Source organism: Plecotus auritus, assembly GCF_963455305.1.
Source record: "Plecotus auritus genome assembly, chromosome: 5".
In the NCBI taxonomy this organism is placed as follows: domain Eukaryota; kingdom Metazoa; phylum Chordata; class Mammalia; order Chiroptera; family Vespertilionidae; genus Plecotus; species Plecotus auritus.
This window is the reverse complement of record NC_137776.1, coordinates 160,203,025-160,226,835: the sequence shown is the minus strand read 5'-3', so window position 1 is coordinate 160,226,835 and position 23,811 is coordinate 160,203,025. Positions and strand designations below refer to the sequence as shown.

The window sequence follows — 23,811 nt, the reverse complement described above, 5'->3', positions numbered from 1 at the left end:
CAAATATACCTAACTTCCCTGGTAATGAAAGCAAAATGAAGAACTCAAGAGGGTTATAATAGTTTTATCTGATACAAAGCAATACATAAATTTCTTTAACTAAAGAATTAAATTTAAAAAAAAAAACACCTACCCTGCCCAGCTTCATCACTCACAACACTTAACTGGCTTTCTCTAAGCACTATGCTCCCTCATGTCTTGAACCCTTTGTATGTGCAATTCCTCTGCCACTTGGAAGCCTACAAGGTCTTCAGTCAGGCATCCTCTCTAGGGTCCCGCTCCAATGCCCCGTGTCTCAAAGCCTTCCTCTGCTTTCCGGGCAGAGCTAGTCACTCTATTCCATGTGCCCCTTGTAACTTTGCTCATTCCTCTTTTAGGGCACTTAGCGCCTTTTATTGTGATTTACTGGCTTTTAGGCATCTGAAGTTATTAGTCCGAATGGTTTATAAGGGTAGATTCTATAGGTTTAATATTTTTCTATGTGTGGCCCTGGCATTCAATACACAAAAAGCATTCAGTTAAATGTTAGTTAAGTAAGTGAATTTATTGTATGTTTCCTTACAAGCACCACTCAACAACAAAATAAACAAATTCAGTAAGCTTTACAGAATTTGTAGAAATTCTCACCATTGGGCCTTTAGTTGTGTTGACCCTTGCCAACACCAAGGGTTTAACAATAAAATATCTTTAAGGAGCTTAATTAATGGAACCCAGGTAAACATCTTTTTAGAGATTAGCCTTAGTACAGAATACCTCAAATACTTGAGAAATGTATGAATAACATGTACTCTTGACTGTTTTTGTCAAATATTTCTTAGTCTAGTTTCTCACAGGAGCTGGACAATGGGCCATTCAAGGCTGGGGCATCTATGCTGCTGAAGAAAAGTCCACACGCATGCTTTGGCTATCAGATGCACAGATGACAAGACTGACATTGTTTTGGAAGTTAAGAAATTGAATGTAATTTCTCTTTTTTGGGGGGAAATATTTTTCTTAAGAAACAACTTTTTGGCTTGTTCTAAGAGTTTAAACAAATCTCAGCTGACTTTTTTTTTTTTTTTGAAAATGTCATTCACAGAAGTTATTTTAGCCTGGAAAAATGTAAACAGCATGTTACCAGTTTGTACCTTTACCACAGAGAAACCTTAAAACCATCCTTGTGGAATGTCTGGCTGTCAATGGCATCAGATGATGAGGAGTCTGAAGCAATAAAGCTGGGGCCAGAATATGGAAGCCTATGAATGCCAACCTAAGGAATTTAAACTTTCTCAGGTATTCAATGGAAGCAACTGAAAATATTTCAGTTGAAAAATGAAAGCCGGACCTTGTTCTCATTCTTGTGGCAGTGATGTGAGGAATGGCTTAAAGTGGGGGAAGATGAGGGGGGATGTGAGGTAATAGTCTTTTACTAGAGTGATGGCCACGAATATATTGAGAAGTTGATGCAACTAACTTTCAAAGTACATTGACAGGACCCAGTGAGAGGCAAGATATAAAGAATGGGGGAGTCAAGCTGGTAACCCCTAAAATTTACAGTTGGGGGATCCCTGGCTAGAATGGGCAAAGGCAGCCTAAGAAAACGCTTACTACAGGAGACAAAGCCAAAACTAGAACTCTGATCTCGAGTCCCCATCCAATTCTCTTTCTATTACAGCTACTGCCTGGTTTGGAACATAAAAACTGGTCTGAAAGACCATAGGCCTCAAAAGGCAACTTGATATGGCATAATAAAACTTCAGTTAAATTACTTAAAATTTTTTTCTTAGACCATGGTTATAATTCTACCTTTGTGCTAACTAGCTTTGATCTTGGGCAAATCATTTGCCTTTGACACCTTTTACACTTTTCTTTCAATTTATTTCTCTTGTTAATATGCACAGATGTATTTCTTGTCTCTCACAGTAAATAATTTCTTTGAGGGCAATGATGGGGATAATATATGGATCTTTTACCATTGATTGCTTATAATACCCAAGAAGTCTCTCTGTAAAATAGTGTCAAATTAATGAATATAAATAGTGAGACTCACCTGTTAGAAATAAAATAAAGTGTGAGTAAAAGCCCAAACAGAACCTGAACTATTTAAATTAACTTAGGCTAGCAGGGAAGCATCCCTACCTTTTATTTGGCCTCTAATGACTTAAGAACATTGTCTAACATTAAAAGGGCCTGAGAGCCAGAGCCACATTGTATTTTATTATGAGAAAAGGAAATGTGCCTTTCCACAGGAGAACCTTTTCCCAGGCTTTTCTTCATCCTCCCTCTCCAAGGTTTCATAGAGCACAGGGAAGGACAAAGGGGAGACCTGCCCATTTTTAAAAGTATGGCGTGGTTTGTTTTCTGTAATAGGTAATGCTGTACGTTACCCATTTTTCAGGTTTCTTCAACCTCTTGTGATAGATATACCAGTATTCAGTTCTTACTTCTGGGCAAACTACTTACGGCACTATGGGCAGGCAAAAGCCCCAGAGGAAGGTTTAGGGACCCGTAGTATTCTCCCTTTAACAGCACTTAGCTTCAGTATAACCTAAAAGTAAGTCCTTGCTCCAGCGACTCTGGCCAGCATACCCCATTTCTGGGCACCCTTAGGTTACTAGCTCTAGCATAGGTGGCTAGGAAAGCTAAGCCGGCAGAAGAAAAGCAAAACTGAGGAAGGAAGAGAGGTCATAAGGACGAGTGAGCATAGTCTCTGACTAATAAACACTGAGATGGCTTTCTCATGTGATTTGCCAAATGTCTTTGGAGGCAGTTTCAAAAACGTTCTAATACTAGTGTCACAGAGAGCGCATGGCTTCCCAAGAGCACCATTTAAAGCATAATAATCACTGGAGTCAAGATTTGGCTTAAAAATTAATTTTTAAATTAAATATAGAAAGCACTGCTTACGTGATAGTTATAACCCATGAATATAAGGAAATTTGGAGAATGTATGGGTGGGTTAGAAACACTTTACATTTTATAGTCTAAGCACTATGTACTTCTGCATTGGCCAATGTTAAAAACTTTGAGACTGCTTTGAGGCAAGAAGTTTTTTTAAAAAAAGTGCAAATGAATGGCACGTGTAATTTTGAAGTAATCCTGCGTTACAGAATATATGGGTGTTTGGGTGAAGCAGAATGAAGGGCCCTCCTCAATTTTATATACAGAAGTAGCATAGTATGACAGTAAGAGTTTTTGTAGTTCAACAGACCTAGTTAACATCCTAGCTTCATTTGTTTGTAGTTGAATAACTCTCTGCAAATTGTTTAACTTCCCTGAGACTCAGTTTCCCTACCTGTACAATGCCTAGTGAAGTGCCTGGCAAGCAGATGCTATTCAATGAGTATCAGTTCCCCTGTAAGCATGGTGGTGTTTATTTCAAACTAAGGGTCTCAACCTATTGGTAGGTTATGAAATCACTTGAGTATGTTGCAGCCAGCATATTTTAGAAACTAAAACATTAAAAAACATCAGAGTGAACTGCACGTTAAAAGTAAGAATAGTTCTATTATATATATGCTGAGTTTTTATATAAGTGCATTTTTTATTGTGGGTTACAACCAAAAAATTTCAGTCTCTGCTCTGCAAAAAAATTCTTAGTTTATTTTATCAAAAAAAGTCTTTAGGAGTGCTACCTTTACCCACTATGTCTCTATAAACTTGAAGAACTTAATAAAAGTGCTTAAAGTGTTCCTTACCTTTTAACTTGTTGCAGTAAAAATAAGACATGAATCACAGAGAAGATGAATTTGATCTGATACTATTGGGCATTAAATTCCATTTTAAGATTAGTTTCTTTGTCATATTGACTAATATATACTTCTAAACACTATAGTTTACAGGTATATCACTGATAATTGATTAAACATGTCTACAAAAAGTTGGCTATTAGGATCTATTATGGGAAAATTAGATACAAGTTCTAAGTAAGTTTAAATAAAACTTTCTTAAAAGGACTATAACGTTGCCTACTCATGAAGACTTCTAGAGTAATATTCCAATCCTGATTAGTAGAAATCGAAGGCCTTTATGAGCCCATACACTGATGTCTCGCACTGGCTCAATAAAAATGAGAGCCCAGACCAAAATGTGAGCTTTAATTATGGACCTCCTCTCTCCTTCAGGTCCTGCTACAAAACCAGCCTGACAGTATGACTCTAGTTGTGTTAAGATCGTGGGCTTCAAAGCATGGAGTGGGAAGAGTATGCAGTGATAAAGACTGGGCATTGTTGAAGGGAATACCAGAAATTATAGAATTCAGTGATACAGCTGAATCTTCATGTAACTATGTTAAATTTGTAATCTTAGCTGATCAGGCTAGACTGACCATTATTAGAATCACATGTGGAACTGAAGGTTAGGAATCTTATTTTAAACAGGCATCCCAAGTAATTCTGATCCTCATTCTGGTTTGAACGACTTGTGTTAAAGGGACATAGATCAGAAAATTTTAAAAAGTGGATCTCAAAAGTAATTACCCCAGCCTTACAGGTATTAATATCAAATACTGGATCAGAATCTGACACTTGTTCAAAGTAACAAGTCAACAGGCAGCAATATAGTACTTGATATTGTATTGTTATTTAAGGACAATAAGAAATGGTGCTTCCTCTCTTTGGAATTTACTGGTGAGAAGAGTCAAAAAGTATGAAGGAGAAAGTCTTTTTAGAGACAGAAATAAAAGGTAGCAATCAATAAAAGTTGTTAAGAGTAAGATCAGCAAGAGAGAAATGATAAACCATTCCACTGCCGATGACTGGCTCCTGAGCAGAGAAAGCTCAGCTCTTTTGTGGTGTTGGTACCCTTTCCTCTGTCCTCAGAAAAAAAGAGTAAGGCAAAAGGTGGTTCTTTCCTATTTCAAATGAGTTGGAGGTACAGGATGAGGCTGCCTGTAACCTTAAATTCTTTCTTTCTAGATTTAAAACCTTTTTGCTCTTTGATATAGACACTGGGTTGGGCTGGGCCAAGCTAGCTGTCAATGTCAAGTGTTGGAATTAGCACCACAAATCCATCAGGACTGAGTGTTGGCACCAGGCTTTGTCCATCAACTTGAATATGAGAAAAGGCAAGCAGAATGCCGCTCTTGGGAAGAAATAGCAGCTGTGAAAGTGAAGGAAAGCACAGGAGAGAGCAAAGCCTGGGGAAAGGATGGTAGTAAGAGATATGAGGTAGAAAGCTAGTTCTTAGCTTCACCAAGGGCTGGCTGAAAAGACCTAGGGTTAGAACTCCCTCTGTGGCAGGTACATCAGCTACTTGAGATTGGAAGATGCCCCAGGAAATGATCTGGCATATTCCCTGCCTGCTTATTTTTTAGCTCAAATTCTAACCATGTTGGAAATATTTGGAGATCTCTTTCTTCCTGCTTCTCTCCCTCTCTTATCTAGAGATTATAGGAAAGGATGAATAAAGATGGAAGACAATTTTAAAAAAGGAGATTAGGACTGGCTGGTGTGGCTCAGTGTTTGAGGGTCAACCTATGAACCAGGAGGTCACAGTTCTATTCCCGTTCAGGGCACATGCCTGGATTATGGGCTTGATCCCCAGTGTGGGGCATGTAGGAAGCAGCCGATCAATGATTCTCTTTCTTCATTGATGTTACTATCTCTCCCTCTCCCTTCGTCTCTGAAATCAATAAAAAATATATTTTAAAAAAGCAAATTATGAGAAAAGCCTTCATTATACATGGGTAGAATTCACCCCACAAGTCAAAGAACTTTTGAAAAGTACAAGGGAAGGAAGGCAGAGGGCACTACTTCTGCGAAGAGACAAAGTGACAAACAGTTTAGTGCTGGCTTAATAACACTGTCTCCTACCACTTGAGATTTTGTCTTTATTTAAAGAGAGACAGAGGGAAGAGTTCAGAGAGCCAGTGTCACAGATTAAGATGTTTGAAAGAGAAATTGGGCCTTTCTTTCACTATTAGTTTCCTTCATCAGAAAATATAGTGGACCTATAGGAAACTGCAATCGTCTCATCCAATGACTCCACTATGTACTTCACCTGTGCCCTTGCCAGATCTGGATTTCCTATTTGATAAGAAAGGCTCCTGAACTCCCATTCTTTTCTTTACTAACAGGCCTAAATAATCTCCTACATTTAGAAGATAAAAAAAGCATATTTATAATATGCTTAGTCTTAGAATCTCCAAATCAGGGTTAGAAAGGAACTAGTCTTTCATAACCCAACATGTCCACACATCACATGTCCTTATCAAAGTTATGGGTTCAGTTTTCACACTTCCAGGAAGAAAATCTGCTCCCTGGCAGTCTTCAAATTACCTGACAAACATTATACACCTTCAGCCCAGGCCCCTCAATTTCATTAACATCCCAGCAAACAAAAAAATATATCCACTTATCACAGTCCAACCCCACTTGAGCATCTACAGCCACTGTCCTATATAATAAAAGGCTAATATGCAAATCGAACGGCGGAACAACCGATTGCTATGACACACACTGACCACCAGGGGGCACACGCTCAATGCAGGAGCTGCCCCCTGGTGGTCAGTGTACTCCTACAGGGGGAGTGCTGCTCAGCCAGAAGCCCTGAGCCAGGCTCATGGCTGGCGAGCGCAGTGGTGGTGGCGGGAGCCTCTTCCGTCCGTGGCAGCACTAAGGATGTCCGACTGATGGCAGGGAGCGGGCCTAAGCTGTCAGTTGGACATCCCCCAAGGGCTCCTGGACTGGGAGAGGGCACAGACCAGACTGAGGGACCCCTCCCTCCAAGTGCACAAATTTTGTGCACCGGGCCTCTACCCTTGATATAATCATGTTCCAAAAGCTGAGTGTCCGACAGCAACAAAGGTCCATTCGTATAAACACGTTGGAGCCAATAATACTGAAGTTTGGTTTTTAACTGCATTTTTTGTCAGTTTGGCTGGGAAGATCTGGACAGCTGGAAATGAGCTTCTCTGTCATTTTCTGTTTCCTTCTTTGTATCAATTTTCCACCTGTGAAGCCCAACACCCCACCACCAAGTGCAGCTGCAATTCCTGCCACTTTGAAGCCTGCAAGGAGGCCAATCGGACCCCCCACCGCTCCTCCGAGGAGTGCACCTGCCACAGGCAGAATTGCCAGCTTGTATTTTGCAGCCTGTAAAAAAAAAAAAAATTCAATTTAGAAATTGAGTTGAGAATATCTGCCTGTGGTGATGTGCATTTTCCTCTCATTACTCCTGCCAATGCCTCTTTAACTCTTGGTACATAATTAACCTTAGAGATTGTATTAGAGGGAGGGGGGCAGAAAAGTATTCCACAGGTACTACAATTGCTCCAGACCTCAGAATTTAGAGAAACGGGCTACACAGAGTGGACTGCTACAAACTGAATTTACTTGCAAAACAATCAAACCACTAACTACCTCACTGGCTTATTTAAACAGTTTCAGCAGCCACAGATACCCCAAAGTTTTTACGTTGCACAGAAATTATTCCATGCCCTAGGGTTAAAAGCAAAAGTCTATGGAAAGAGATGGGCCCACTCCACACATGCTGTCGCACCCTTAGATTTTTGTCCCTACTGGATTCTGGCAAGCCTTTCTATGCCCCTGAACCTCTAAATATGTCCTTCTAACACCAAATGCCTTATAGTGGGGCCGCGGTTTATTCTCTCTTTGAAAAAAATTTCTCTCCCAACAGAATGAAAGAGTAGAATATTACTACAGCCATTGATTTCTTGCGCTACCTATGTGTCATTTCTTCCTTATTTCCTTAATTGCTGGTTCCCTCAAGATTAAAGAGAGAAGATCAATTGGGTTAATACTACAAATTCCTGGGAGCCAGAGTAACATTGATTTGTCAGCAGGAGCAGAATCTTACCTTCCCCAAGTTTCTGGTTCCCTCTTCAACATTCACAGCAGCACTGTTGACATGGTCCTCAATGCTGTCAATCTTCTCCTGCTGAGACTAGATGCAAAGGAATTATGAGTGAGCATTCCTGCTGGGGAGCAGCAGAGAGCCAATACACACTATTTTAATTCCTGTAATCAGGGCCCTGTGCACTGCAGCCTTGCAGTCTTAATAGTGGTTCATTAATAGCATCTGATAAACTATGTCCCAAGTACAAATTCACTTGTGGGGGAAAAAAGAGGGTGACTTACTTATCAGGGAATGAAAGGCTGGCACCTTTATAGGAAAAAGCATCTCACACTAAAATCATTCAAGCACACATTCTCCAAATGAGTCTATTTTCCAGGAGAAAAGAAATTCAAATAAGCATTTACATGTCATGTGGGTTTGACAGGAGAAAACAAAAACAAAATCAAACAAAAAAACCTCCCTAGCTTATCTCTTTGAAGATTCCGTTTAAAAACAGGCAAATTTGACTTAGGAGTAAAACTCCCTTGACCCAAAAAATACAAATTATTATGTTTTAGAAATAAGAATACAGTATGGTTTGATCTGCCATGAAATCTTTCTACTTCTGATCTGATAAGCAATAAGGAGCAGATAATGAATTTACTGTCCTGTGTTTTACACCTGTACAATTTAATACACTTTAAAATCATGACAAGCTAAAATGTTTCTGATCAAATATATTAATAAATCATTCTACATAAAACGACAACACATGCACTGACACAATAGAAATTGTGACTCCCGGAATCTCTGGGTAGAAGGAATGCTTAGGTCATTGAGTGGGATTTTTCCCTCAGATGTGTAAAACCCTATTACAACATTTCTGACAAGTGGTTGCCGAACCTCTGCTCAGACAATAAAACTTCTTTAATGTTAGCTCCCCTCCCCCAACAACCCATAGAAGCATAAATGCCCGTTCTGACACCCTACCCTAGTTTCTCTTTAGGACAACCCCACACTTTCCATTCTTGCTTGAAAGTCTATGCTAGAAGATAAATCACAGATGTAAAGTTCTATCATCAACCTCCATAACCTGATGAGTTGAAAATAGTCACCATGTCCCCTTTTTCTCAGACCCAAAAGAATTCCATCAAGATGGCAGAGCCTGCCTGAGCCAACCACTGTGGCTCAATGGTTGAACATCGACCCATGAACCAGTAGGTCATGCTTCGTTTCCAGTCAGGGCACATGCCTAGGTTAGGGGCTCAATCCCCAGGAGGGGGCTTGCAAGAGGCAGCCAACTGATGATTCTCATCATTGATGTTTCTCTCTCTCCATCTCTCTTCCTCTCTCTGAAATGAATTAAAAAAAAATTTTTTTTTAAAAAAAAGATGGCAGAACCTAGCAGAATTACTATCATTTCTAATACCTCAAGTGTTATCTCAAGACCTCAGGGAAATATCTTTTAATGCTCCTTCCTAAAAGGTTGGATATTGAAGCTCTATGACTTTTTTTAATAAAGTAAAATTCTAAAATAATTTTATTTAAAAATTTTTTTCCACAAAAATACTTGGGGATAATTGAAGAAAGGATCACAAGACAAAACAAAGCCTGAGATTACTGATTATTTGAACTGTAATGCTCATGATCACTGCAATCACCAGTACTAAATGAGGCCTGTCTCACCCTGGGGAGCAGCCCACACCTCTAAGTACTTATTCACTGACATAAGGAAGCTTGCTTAATGGGCATGGAAATGAGGCAGAGAGCAGACCACCCCCTATCCTGGGATCAGTAGCCATCCCTCAGTTGTGTAGATCTGCCTTCTTCTTCCTCTATTTTGCTTGGTTTGAATCCCAAACTTTGCCCATATCTTCAAACTCTGCTTCTTGAGTAAGAAGGACTCAAAATGACAGAAAATTAGATTTAGGCACCTGGTGTCAAAGTGTTAGTCACTGTCCACAGCATGACCAGCCAGACTCAGAGCCAAATCTGATTACCACCTGTCCACTGTGTCCTTGGGTCTGTATGTTGGGCAAAGTCACACATACACAACCTTATATCTGAGTACAGAAACCCAAGCTCTTAACAACAACAGTGGCTCAGGAGCCTCCTCACCTATATCTACTAACCTCCTATATCTACTAATCTGCGTGTAGTGCCCACAACCTTCAAACTCTCTTCCTGACATTATATACTTTGGTGGCTTGTGTATGTTCTCAGCATCCCTTTAACAACAAATTAAATCACTTATGAGAATCACTATAGTGTTTCTAGAGTAATACATGGACTTTTTCCTTTTAAAAAAAATTCAAAAGACTAAGAATATATCTATGGATTTCATTTTAAGAAACATTGAATTAGATCCCACATCTGCCTAGAAAAATAACGGAATCATAATTAGCAGTGAAGAAAATGTGATTTATTTGTCAAGAAGAATGCAATTTGCATATTTGAAGTCAAATTTCAATACTAATGAATTGTTTTTCTCTCTTTTTAAAAATATTTTTTAGTGGTTTTTATAAAGAGAGGAAGGGAGAGGGAGAGAGAGAAACATCTATGTGGGAGAAAACATCCACTGGCTGCCTCCTGCACACCCCCTACCAGGGTTTGTGCCCTGACCAGGAATTGAACCGGCAACCTTTCAGTGCATGTACAATGTCCAACCAACTGAGCCACACAGGCCAGAGTGAATTGTTTTTCTTTTGAATGTTGATGTTGATAGTTACAGGCACACATTCTCTACATCAAGTAATAGTAATACATTCAACAAATCTATTCCCAAATCCATTTATATCAATAAAAATGCTCTCTCTTGAATAGTCTTGCTAATAGCTGTGCAATTTTATGATTGTGGTTGAAAAGCTATGGTTTAAGAAGTTAATGCCAAAACTCCAGAATTTTTTCTTTATTACTGACTTCAAATTTCAGCCAGCTTTCAAGACCAGCTCTACTCTTAGATCTTGACCAATCCATATAACATTGATCTATCCTGGTTCTGAACTCCAAATATATGTAATCTCTATCCTGAATCATATGCAACCACATACACAGAAAAGCCCCAAAACAAACATATAAATGCTATGATATACAGGGAGAATACAGAATTATATTCACCTAGAGTAGTTAATAAATGAAGTAGGTAAGTAGAATGTTGACATCAGGGGATTTAGCAACAGGAAAAGGGCTATAGGAGCTATAGTACTAAAATATATAAAGATACTGTTGGTAGCAAAAATAGAATTCTAAGCAAGGAGCTTAAGGGAACCAACTAAGGGAGGAACAAAAGCAGGAATGCAGTTGGGATAGTAGAAGGGGAGGGGGTGAGAAGTAATAGGCATTATTTCATTTACTCCTCCCATCAATTTACAAAGCTCATTATTGTCAAATAACATCCTGATGGTCACAGAGGTAATGAATGGAGGAATCTGATCTAATCCATTACAACCTAGCTTTTATGCATCCAGAATAAAACTGGATTTAAAAATCCATAGAGAATAAGGCAAAATGTAGAGACAAAACTGGACCTATTGCTAGGGTGACCTGCTATTAAGCAACTGGGCCAGCATTTTTAAGATTCCCCTTGACTAGAAATAGGGTTGGTTCCACAATTACAGGAAAGAGAGCACTTGAGCAATAAAGGCTGAAGAAAAATAAAGATAGGGCCTAGTTCATATTAATTTATTAACATCTATTAGACCATATCTGGATCTCTCAATGGTTTTGTAAGTTCTTTTTTTATTGTGGTAAAAATTAACATAAAACTTATAATTTAACCATTTTTAAAATATGTATTTTTTTTATTGATTTCAGAGGGAAAGGGAGAGGGGGAGAGAGAGATAAAAATATCAATGATGAGAGAGACACATTATTTGCTGCCTCCTGCACGCCCTCCCCTTGGGATTGAGCCTGAAACCCAGACATGTGCCCTGACTGGGAATCGAACCATGACTCCTGGTTCATAGGTCAACACTCAACCACTGAGACACACCAGCTAGGCACAATTTAACCATTTTTAAGTATACAATTCAGTGGAATTAAGTACATTCACAATGTTGTGTAATTGTCATGACTATCCTATAGGTTCTTTTTTATACTATTCTCTATTCTTAGCTCAGTACAATGCACACAGAAAGTGCTCCATAAATAAGTGGTTAACTTGCTTAGATACTATCATGTCCATGTGATGATAATGAGAGGATGTGGTCACTCTGATTATGTTTCCAAGTCATTTGTTGACTAAATGGAGCTTCTGTGAGTCCTTGACCATGTGGTCATGAGAACTCAGTCATCCTAGGAATAGTAATCAGGGTTTCTCCTTTGAGCTATTGCCTAATAACAATCTGTCCTTACACAGATTAATATAAATAGGACATTTGTATAGAGCTATGGCTATAGTCTAACTCTCCCTGCATGAACCTTCCTTAGATTAGGGATTAGGAACTGCTTAATAACCTAATAGTACCAGTATATATAATAGTTAAATGGCCCAAAACCCTTCATTTTCCTTTCATATGTTGACCTCATTAGAAGGGAAATGTGTTTGTCTTGAATGAGAACTTTTTAACATGTTTAGTTTGTTTTTTAAATGAACTTTAAGTATAATCTGCGAACATTAGACCTCACACATTTCATGTGTACATACCAATGACTTTTGACAAATGTATGTATCTGTATAACTAGACATACAGATCTTACAAGATACATTAGATCAGAGATTATGCATTACAATTAAATAAATCTTGATTCTAAAAACAATAAATATTTTGGGATTCTTGTATCATTCTTTTTTATATATAAATATATTAATAGTTTGTACAGATACCTAATCCAGAAACTTCATTTTGCTTCTTCTGCACTTAGAGGCATCAAAAAAAAGGAAAATGCTTTAAAGAATTTGCTATATTTGCTGTAGCTGGTTGCTCAGTGGTTATATCATCTGCCCACAAACGGAAGGGTTGTGGATTCAATTCAAAAGCACATATCTCAGTTGCGGGCTCGACCCTCAGCCCCTGTTGGGCTGCCTGCTGAAGGCAACCAATCGATGTGTCTCTCTCACATTGGTGTTTGTCTCTGTCTCCATCCCTCCCTTCCATTCTCTCTAAAAATCAATGGGAAAAATATCCTTGGGTGAGGATTAACAAAAAAAAAAATTTTTTTAACAATATTCAATTTAAGCATTATATTTCAAGAAAAAAATCCACACACTAGAAAACAAGCAGAGTAAGGGTCTAGTACTGATAAGCCTAGAAATCATATTCTAGGAATACATTAGAGAATCAAGGGTTTTTAAGAGAAGAAAATATGGTGAGGTGGGATAGAGTGAGGAAAGAGAAGGTGGTCTCAAAAAGGTTGAAAAACTTTTATATGGAAAAGAGATAAAACTTGTTCAGCATATGGCTCCAGGGAGCAAAAGTACCAGAGGGAAGTTATGAAAGGGCAGAGTTTACTTTACATGAGGAAGAACTTCTAAGAGCCTCCAAATGGGATGGTTGAAATATGATGTGTCCCTGCATTGTAATTGTTCAAAAAGAGGTGAAAGACCATCTATTTGAGAAGTTGGGGCAAAAGTAGATTAGTTGACCTTTTAAGTCCTTTTCAATTCCAATTTTGAGATTGGTTGATCTAGGAACCTCTTATAATTTAAAACCAGGTGTCAAGGAAATCATAACTCAAAAATGTACAACCCCAAATCATAGTTTGATCAAGAACAAAGAACTAAACCTAGCCAGAAGCATAAGCAGAAACAGGGTTGCTCCTGCAGGTACCTATATCCATACACACACATAACTCATACATCCAACCTTCCCACACACAATTCCTGGGAAGAAAAAAGAATTTAGAAAAATAGTAACCAAATCTATTCTATTTTTTCCACTAAATTTACTTTATGTTCTCTAATCTATGTTAACAGTTTCACTGGCTACCTGATTAGGCAGGATAAAGCCTTAATGTTTCTTATCTTTGACTTTTCTATCTTCCTCTAATTTCTACCCCAGTTGTCCCTTATCCATGGGAAATATGTTGCAAGACCCACAGTAGATGCCTGAAACTATAGATAGTATTGAACCCTATATATACTGTGCTTTTTCCTACACACACACACTTTACAGCTTTGCTTTGGTATATACAAATTGCCAGCATCATTACTCTTGCACTTTGGGGTCATTAGTAAGTAAAACAAGGGTTACTGGAACACAGGCATTGTAATACCACGACATTCTAGCTGATAAGCCAAGATGGCTGTTAAGTGACTAAGGGCAGGGAGCATATACAACATGGATACTATGGACAAAGGGATGATTCATGTCTTGAGCTAAGACAGAGTAGTACAGTGCCAGATTTCATCATGCTACCCAGAACGATGTACAATTTAAAACTTATTATTTCTGGAATTTTCCATTTATCATTTTCAGTAGACCATAGTAACTAAAACCATGGAAAGCAAAATTGTAGAAAGCAAAACCAGAGATAAGGGGGTGGGGGGAACTATTACACTTGCTTTGCCATTGCTCTTGGTGAAACTCTTGCAATTGATTCCTAACCAGTCATCCTGCCTATAATCTTCCCCTCTCCAAGGCCATTCCTCACACTGTGATCTTTCTGAAGCACAGACGGATGGATCACAGCACTCTACCTGTTCAAAAATCCATACTGGCTCCTACATAGTAAAGTTCAAATTATTTGGTATGGCCTTCAATGCCATCTGAATCTCACCCTAACCATCCTTGCTTTGCTTGCCCATGGTACCTTATGCTTAGATTATACTGCAATACTTGTCACTCCTAAATTATATTGTACTCCATGTCTTTGTTCAGCTATTTTCAAATGTACCTCTCACTCCACCTGTGGACACTTTACTCAATTTTCAAGGCTCAATCAAAGGCTACCTATCTTGTGAAGCTATCCTTAATGCTTCCACCTCACAACCCCTTCCTCCCTCAAATGTTCCTTCTTGGAGCTTATATTACTTCTTGTCATACCTTATTTTTGCATTTAACAATCATGCTTGAAATTTCAAGTTTGGAGATCCAAGCCTATCTCTACTCACTATAAATCCTTAAAGGCAGAGAAAAGGCTTCATTTATTTCTATAGCCAACTTTATCAGACCCCCCAATGCCAAGGATCTAATACAGTACCTTTTATGGCTCCATAAAAGTGCTTAATGTTTATTGAACTTATCTGGAATTTGACAACAATTAGACTTCTATCCATGACCTAATAGCAGTCTTAAAAATTATAACTTCTATTAAAATTCTAGTCAAAAGTCTAATGACTGATAAAAGCCTTTTAGCTATTAATCTAACATCTCTGAGCCAAAAACTGTCATATACTTACATTCACTAGGAGAGAGAATTCTGTGACCAGGTGGCTAAGTTCAATTAGGTCCTTAAAAGGAGAAAGAGAGAGAGGAGGTTATTTACTTTTATGCCTCACAGTTACCAAAAGAAAAAAAAAAAAAATTAACATACCGCTTCTAAGGTTTCCCATGATTCTGCAGCATTTTGATCTTGAGGAATTTCAGGCAATGCATATATCTGAGTCATACTCTGAGGATCAGCTTCAGCTTCAGTAGTGTGAAATACTCCTGGATGAACATAGCCTCATGTTTAGAGTTTATCTGCTTTGCTAAAAAGGCAACAGCATTAATCGACTCCATAAAACAATTGTCATGTAAAATGCTTACTAATTAAATTCAGGCTGAAAGTAAATTGATTATTCTATAAAAACAGATTTATCTATAGGCTGATTGTTCCCAGGTTAACAAATATTTTTTTCTTTATTCTGCAAAGTCATCTTAAAAAAAAAAAATGGCTACAACTACTATCTACCACTCTGAATAACTAGGGCTAGATGTGAAAGCACCACCAAAGGAAAACTATTCTATTTGGCCAATGTTCCATGAAAAGATACCCAGGTTTAACACTTCATTGCTAAATTATTAACCTTTTCCTTTGGCTATTTTAGTAATAAACATCAGATCCTTAAGCTGTTAAAAGTAGAGAAGTGATGTGTTTTTAGCAATGAAAATCATTTTTGGTAACAAATTTGTCATAAAAACTAACACCTATTACTACATGCATATTTTTGTATATATGAATACCCTATTTCTCTTCAGAGTCATTTTTCTGACCCATACCTCCATTGCTTCTAATTCTTTCTTGAGTTTTAAGAAGTCATCAACATACTATGGTTTTCCTCATTAAACACTGTTATGATGATGAATTTACATTCCAAACTCCACCTTCAAATCTTTATTTCCCTGTACTGGTTTTACCAATTGTTCATTCATTAAACGTATATTTATACAATGCCTACTATATACCAATCAGTGTGATAAGATGCTGGGTACACAATGGTAAACCTTAAAATAGTTCCAAGGAGTCAATATAGTATGGTGGTTAAGGGTATGGGCCTCATCAGAAAGACCTGGGTAAGAATCCTGGTTTGGCTATTTACTAGCTCTTTGACTTGGGAAGGTATTTCATCTTTTAAACTTATTTTCCTCGTTTATAAAATAAGATGATACTTTGCATTGTGCCTGGCTTACATATCAAGTATAAGTGGTTAGTAGTTACTACTACTGCCATTGCTGCTGCTACTATTATTAATGGAGCTTATCATATGTGTGATACAGACATGTCAACGGGCAAACTCAGTATAGTCTCATAAGAACTGTGATATGGGCAAGTATGGAATGCTATATGAGCACAGAGTTAGTTAACTAGATCTGTGGAGAAGAGAGTGGTCCAAGAAGGTTCTGGAGCTAAAGCCTGAGGATAAACAGAAATTATATAATTGAACTGGGGCAAGAGTGAAGGCAGAAACAGAGTATTCAGGTCAAGGAGAATAATATGTGCATAGGTTTGGGGACTGAAAGGAGTGTAGTATAGCTGAAGCATACTCTATGACAAAAGAAAAGCAAAGGTTGAGGTTGGAAATCGAGGGTGACATTACTCGTGGCATTGTAAACTATGTTCAAGAGTTTTGTCTTTCTCATAAGATCAATATAAAACTATTAAAAGGAATAGGAGACTATTGGTAAGCTGCAAGGTGCCATATCAGATTTCAGATTTAGAAAGGGAACCATAGCTGTGGTGTAAATAATAGATTAAGGATGGAGTTGAAAGGTAAAAAAAATTAGAGAGTGAAACACAAGCTGGAAGGCTTTTCAATATGTCTGATGCAAAATGATGATGATCTGATCTGGGATTGTGGCGGTGGAAATGTAAAGAAGAGATCTGAAGGTCTTCTTTCCTTTTGTCCCCCATACTTCAAGCTTAAAACAATACCTACCACTTTAATGTTTTCTGAGCACTCATGTATTGTGTTGGGCACTAGGGATGAAAAAGTAATACAAAGTAGTTGCTCTCAAGGAAAGTATATTCTAGAAAAGTTAGACATAAAAAGAAACAATCCTAAAAATCAGTAAGAGAGTTCATGAATATCTAAGTAAATAGATATAGATACACATAGTGCTGTGTGGGTGTTCCAGGCTGGGGTGGCATGTGACCCAGCTAGTGTGGTGTACAGTGTATGGGACAGCTTCCTAAAAAAAAAAATGATCTTACGAGGCAAAGAAGATAATATAAATGTAGGTAGAGAGACCAGCATGAAAAAAGCCTCAAAGAAGAAAGAATATAGTTTAACATAAAACCAGCAATTTGGTCTTGCCAAAGCATAAAGTAAAAGCCATAAAGTTACGAGAATAAGACATTATAGATGGTTTTAAGGGGCCTTGTAATCCAGTTAAAGACTTTGGACTTTATCTGGTAGACAGTGGAGAGATACTGAAGGGTTGTAAGCAGGGAGATGACAGTAACATATGACACCTGATCTAATCCTAAAAGTATATTATTATAACACTAAGTCCAACTTCTCTCTCAATTTCTTTTTCCATTCTAGCCTATAACAATGGTATTTTATACAACTGCATTACTAATTTACTTTCATAATTCAGGAAAGCTTTACCTCTCGAGAAACACACACACACACACCTGTTTAAATTGTTTAGGAAGGGCAGAAACATCAATGTGAGAGAGACACATCGAGTGGGTGCCTCCCACATGTGCCCTGGGATTGAGCCTGCAACCAAGGTACATGCCCTCATCTGGATGGAACCCAGGACCCTTCAGTCTTAGCTGACGCACTATCCACTGAACCAAACCAGCTAGGGCTGATATTCTTTTATTTTTATTTTTTTATAAGAATACTTATATATAGCAGCCACTGTGGAGAACAGTATGGAGTTTCCTCAAAAAACTGAAAATGGAACTCCCATTTGACCCAGTAATTCCACTCCTAGGAATATATCCTAAGAAACTAGAAACACCAATCAGAAAGGATATATGCATCCCTATGTTCATAGCAGCACAATTTACAATAGCTAAGATTTGGAAACAGCCTAGGTGCCCGTCAGCAGATGACTGGATCAGAAAACTATGGTACATCTACACAATGGAATACTATGCTGCCATAAAAAAGAAGGAATTACTACCATTTGTAGGCACCTGGATGGAATTGGGGAGCACTGTGCTGAGTGAAATAAGCCAGTCAATGAAGGAAGAGTGCCACATGATCTCACTCATTTGGGGATAATGAAAAACATTATAAACTGATGAACAAAAAGATAGATACAGAGGCAGTAAAGCATCAAACAGACTGTCAAATTACAGTGGTAAGGTTAGGGAGAGGTGGGGGAAATAAGAGATCAACTGAAGGACTTATATGCATGCATATAAGAGTAACCAACGGATGCAAAACATTGGGGAGTGAGGGCATGTATGGGAGTGGGGTGGGGGGGGCAATGGTAAGATATGTACACATATAATACCTTAATAAATAAAAAAAGAATACTTATATATATATATATATATATTGATTTCAGAGGGAAAGGGAGAGGGAGAGCGATATAGAAACATCAATGATGAGAGATAATCATTGATCAGCGGCCTCCTGCACGCCCCCTACTGGGGATCGAGCCCGCAACCCAGGAATATGCCCTTGACCGGAATTGAACCTAGGATCCTTTAGTCCATAGGCCAATGCTCTATCCCCTGACCCAAACCTCTTGGGCTGATGGTATTCTTTTAATTTTGAATCTTAACTTACCTGAATATATTTCCTTATCTTAAAGGATGAGCAGAAACATGAGATACAGAGCAAATTTTACATTACAAAATTATGGCATGCTGTAATATTTAAAAAGCTCTCTATAATCTTTACAAATGCTTAAGAATTATTTACCTCATGTCCTAATATCACATAAAGACACTTTCATTTTAACTTCAATCAAAATAAATGAAATACTCTAAGACCTTTCTTCCACTTAATATGCCTATTATAAGAAGAACTCCAACTTCTTTAATAGCATGATGAATAATGATAACTTCATTATTAACAAACAAAATGTAAAGCATAATTTCATAAACACAACACCCAATCTAAATATTTTTAAGGCAATATCTTTGTACTATAGAGAGGATTCAAATAAATTATGCCAGGGTATATAACAAAATGAGGAGAAATTATCATATATAAATTACTGATCTAAACAATGAAAGGATGGGAAATGTTTGACATTTTAGGCAAACATTAAAGATTTCCCTCAGCAAAAAATAAATGTTTAAGTCATTTACATCTCACTTGAAACCAAACTGCATATGCATCTTAGTTCAAATGAAGTCTTAGAACAAAGAAATCTGTTCTCTTCCATGGAAAATCCTGTTGTAAACTTACAAGGCAGAACATCATTAATCAATTCAAGGCATGACTAGTAATTAAGAAAGGAAACCCTTTAATTTCTACAACTTCCATAATTTATTTATTCCAGCTTGTATTAAAAATCTGTACTTCAGTGGTCATCCACTGACTTTGAACTTTTACAAAGTGCTATAGACAGAAGGAAGCAAAACACTGAAACAGATTATAGCTGCAGGAAAGAAGGCTAAAGAACTATTATTCTGTGCACATAAGTCAAAATTGCTATTGTTTTATATGACATATTAATCTCAGCTAGTTCTATCTACATGCAAACAATTGCAAGTGTCAAGGGCACAGAATATATCACTCACCACTGTTTTTAAAACTCGTTCTAAAATCGTATTATTGGCTATAAACTCAAGATAGATTTAGTTGAAGTGAGAAATAAGCTTAATATATAGACATGACTTTCCCCTTCTCTGTCTAAACATCCATTCACTCACTCATTTATTCATACTCATTCTGTCCTTCTCCCCACAATGCCCCCCCTCCTCCATATTTCATGAAAAGTCAGTGATTCTACTAAGAATTACAATATATATAAAAAATTTCCACTAGCTCTTTGGTCTCAGCTGCAGAAGCGAGGGGACGAAAGGAATGTCACTGTTCAGCACGTGCACAAGACACGCACACGCTGTGCTGCCACTGTGCCTAAAAGAACTACCACCTACAGAAGTCCACCTGGGGCAAGTGCAGCCACCCCACCAAGCGGAACAGGAAGTATAACTGAAGTGCCAAAGCTAAAAGATGAAACACTACCGGAACTGGTCGCATGAGGCACCTAAAAATTGTATACCAGAGATTCAGGCATGGATTCCGTGAAGGAACACACCTAAACCCAAGAGGGCAACTACTGCAGCATGCAGTTCATCCTAAGAATTTCAAAGATTGGTCGTGAAACAGATGTTCTGGTTTAAAAATATTTTTTCCCCACTAAACTTTACTACACTAGGAAAAGTGTCATTATGCATCTATATTAATTCAAAAGCATTTCCTGATTTTTTTCACCTTCTGACAGCTTAAGATTAGTGAAATTAATTTACTGATCATCTACATAAACCTAACTATCAAAATAAATGACTTCTAAGTCATGGCTTAACCTAGCTGCAAAGGAGGATTTTTAAGAAAATTAAAACCAATTGAAAACACATCTTCTGAATAATATACAAAAACCATTTACATGTTTTACAAAACGGTTCAGTACATGTGATAAAATCTAATATTTCATCAAATTCAATATGCTGGTCTGAAGTTTCCATAAGTTTTAAGATTGGATTATTTTCTTTTGTGAATATTTGTTTAAAATATAATACGATTCTGTTCCTATTGCGCTGGTGAAGTTGTGTGCTGGATGGGGAGTAAGAAAGACAAGATGGAGAGAAGCAATGATTCACTCTGTATGACTTGGAACACCTTTCTAAATACAATTCAAATCTGTTGGTGGGAAGCAATGTGCTAAAAATGAAACTAGACACACAAGTGAGACAGAAGGGAGTTTCTCAGATCTAGCAAGATTGGCAGAGAAGATTTACTTTAGGAACTTTCAGAAGCTGGACAAAAGAAACAGAAAAATCATCCCAGATTTTCCCCAAACTTAATAAGCTTCTTTCATTCTCCAGAGAACATAAAATGCCCTATTCTACTTGTTATTTCTATCTGTAAATGAAAAACTATTTTTGTATTCTGATCTCACTCATGGAAATGTGGCAACATTACTCCAAATATCTCTGCTGATGTTTCCAACCAATTTACTTAGAATCAGATTAAATTTTTAAAGGAAAAAGTATTTTAAGGCCCTTCACTTTATGCAAATCAAACTTTTTTTCCCTGTATAGGCTGTCACTACTATATTGAGTATCTAAAGCAAAAATAAGAAAAAGCCAGAGAACACTGGATAAAAACATGCAAAATGACAGAAAAAATTCTATAGCTAAAAGAAGACTAGACATGGAGTGGAACAAATTCAATCCCACTACTAAAGCTTTACGTAAATTAGTGCTTTCTTTTCATATTCTTGTCCTCCCATCCTCTCAATTTTTAAATAATATTTCTGGATTTGAGGCAACTTAGAAGAAACTCTCATATTTGATGAAAAACTCAGGCACTTGGTGAGACAGTTGATTTGAACTGCTTAATGTTGGCAATGGTGCAATATGACCCAGACCATTCAGAATTTGAAATTCTAACACTGTTTTAGGTATAACTTAGGTATCTGATTTTATAAAGGGAATGATTGTCTTAATCAAATCCGAATTGGTTACAAAGATTTAATTTTGTAGTTTCTCCAAGTGTTCAAGTTATTAGAGATCTTAGGCCAATATGGTGTTCCATGAATTGAGAAGTTTGAGGATCAAGAGAGTTAGAAAATAAACTTTATCTGTTATTTCTTTTTCCTCATCCTCTGGCTCTGCCTCAATCTTTTTCATTTCCTCTGTATACATGCTTCTCAAATTTTGCCAATTTTTTTTTAATACTAGTCAGCTTGGAGAAAGTTTGTTGTCAATACAACAAAATAGCATACATATCAAATCACATATATATCAACATATGTGTAACTCCATCTACTGAAAAAAATCCACATTATTAACCGGTATACCTAGTATTATCTGCAATATCTATACAAAGAGGTGAATTTACTGCATCACTATGATCAAGAATAAGACTAGTACATTACCACCAACAGTCATAGATCTGGTCAAAGAAGGCTGTAATAAAGTTTCTTCATCATTAAATTGTTTCTCAAGTTCTTCTACAGATTCCTGACGGAGCTGGAGAAATTCTGCTGCTGCTGCTGCTGCTGCTTCTTTAACAGGATCTATCATTCTCCTCAGAAGTACTAGGTCATCTTTCCGGACTTTCAAACAAAGCTTCTCCATTTCTCGGATATTGGAGCGAAGTTGCTATAAAAGAAAAAGTATCATTAAAGCCACCATATATCTTAGTATAAAATGTCTTTATTTTCAGAAATAACTTGTGATGATTATGAATGAAAATGATTATAATAGAAAGTACGCATAACGCTTTGCTATGTTTCATGTCTCTAGCCAAAATCAAGTTCTTTAGAAACTCACATCCTCATACTTTGAATTTAGTGTTTTTCCTTTATTAAATATGATTATTACAAAGGAACAAATGCTCTACATAATAGATCAAACACTGCAGAAACATGTCAAGAAAAATTCAGTGATTTCTCCACTTCACCAATTCCACTACATCTCTTAATCCACATTTCTCTTCATTCATCCAAACACTGATAGACATAATCTTTTTTTTTACAAGAAATGGATTATATTATGCACAATCTTACCTAATAATAGACAAACATGTAAATTGACCGTACCTCTGCTACGCCCACAGCCAATCAGGGGTATGCAAATTAACCCAACAAAGATGGTGGGTTAATTTGCATATGCAGGCACGGAGCGGCCAGGAGGGGCGGGATGCCTGCTATGAGGGTGAGAGGGGTGGTGGAGGGAGCTACAGGAGCGGTGTTCCAGCCAGGAGCAAGGAGTTGCAGGCTCCCGGGTGGCCGGGAGCGAAGTCAGGGGAAGGAAGGCCTATTCTTGCACAAATATTGTGCAACGGGCCTCTAGTAATCTATAATTTGTCATTCCACATCCCAACTTAAACATATCATCACAGATATCCTTCCTAGCCAATGGTTATACCATATCCCATAGTATGGATGGAATGTAATTTATTCAAACACTCCTCCAGTGGTCAACAGTCATTCATATTGTTTCCAGTTTTAATTATTACTAATTATGAAACAAATATTCTTGAATATAAAGCCCAATACACTATAACTATATATATTAGTATTATAGTAAATACTATTATACTGTATTTTATAAAAATGATTCCCCAAAGTGAAAGTACTCAGTCAAGGGATAATGTGCATTTTTATTTCAATAGCTATTACCATCAGCTTTTTTCCTGAACAGTTGTAACAATTCATACTACTCCTAAAATATGAGTACCCATTTCCCCACATACTGCCAGTACCACGTGTTATCTCATTGTTTTTTACTTTACATTTCTCTCTGAGTGAAGTTGCTGGATTCTGTCCAAATGATTCTCCCTTCTTTTAAAAAACATCTATTGGCATAATCATAAATTTTCCTCTAATGTGCTAATATAATGAATTATGAGCAACAGTCATGAATAGACCCATCTTTATATTTCTGAAATAAGCCCTGCCTGGTGTGTGCATGTGTATGTAATCTTTTTTTTTTTTAATTTAAATTCTTTATTTTTGAAAGTATTACATG

At 37.4% G+C, this 23,811-nt stretch overlaps 1 protein-coding gene across 3 annotated transcripts in view; it reads right to left on the bottom strand.

Moving 5' to 3' along the window:
- Positions 1-476: 476 nt before the first annotated feature.
- Positions 477-23,811, bottom strand: part of STX17 (syntaxin 17) — a 43,647-nt gene continuing 20,312 nt past the window's right edge. For all 3 annotated transcript variants that reach the window (XM_080669942.1, XM_080669943.1, XM_080669944.1), the window contains exons 4-8: positions 22,215-22,440; positions 15,250-15,365; positions 15,116-15,166; positions 7,798-7,884; positions 477-7,073 (exon numbers count right to left, since the gene is read on the bottom strand). In XM_080669942.1, coding sequence (XP_080526068.1) covers positions 6,834-7,073; positions 7,798-7,884; positions 15,116-15,166; positions 15,250-15,365; positions 22,215-22,440 — 720 coding nt within the window. In that variant the 3' untranslated portion in view covers positions 477-6,833. The remainder of the gene's footprint in view (positions 7,074-7,797; positions 7,885-15,115; positions 15,167-15,249; positions 15,366-22,214; positions 22,441-23,811) is intronic.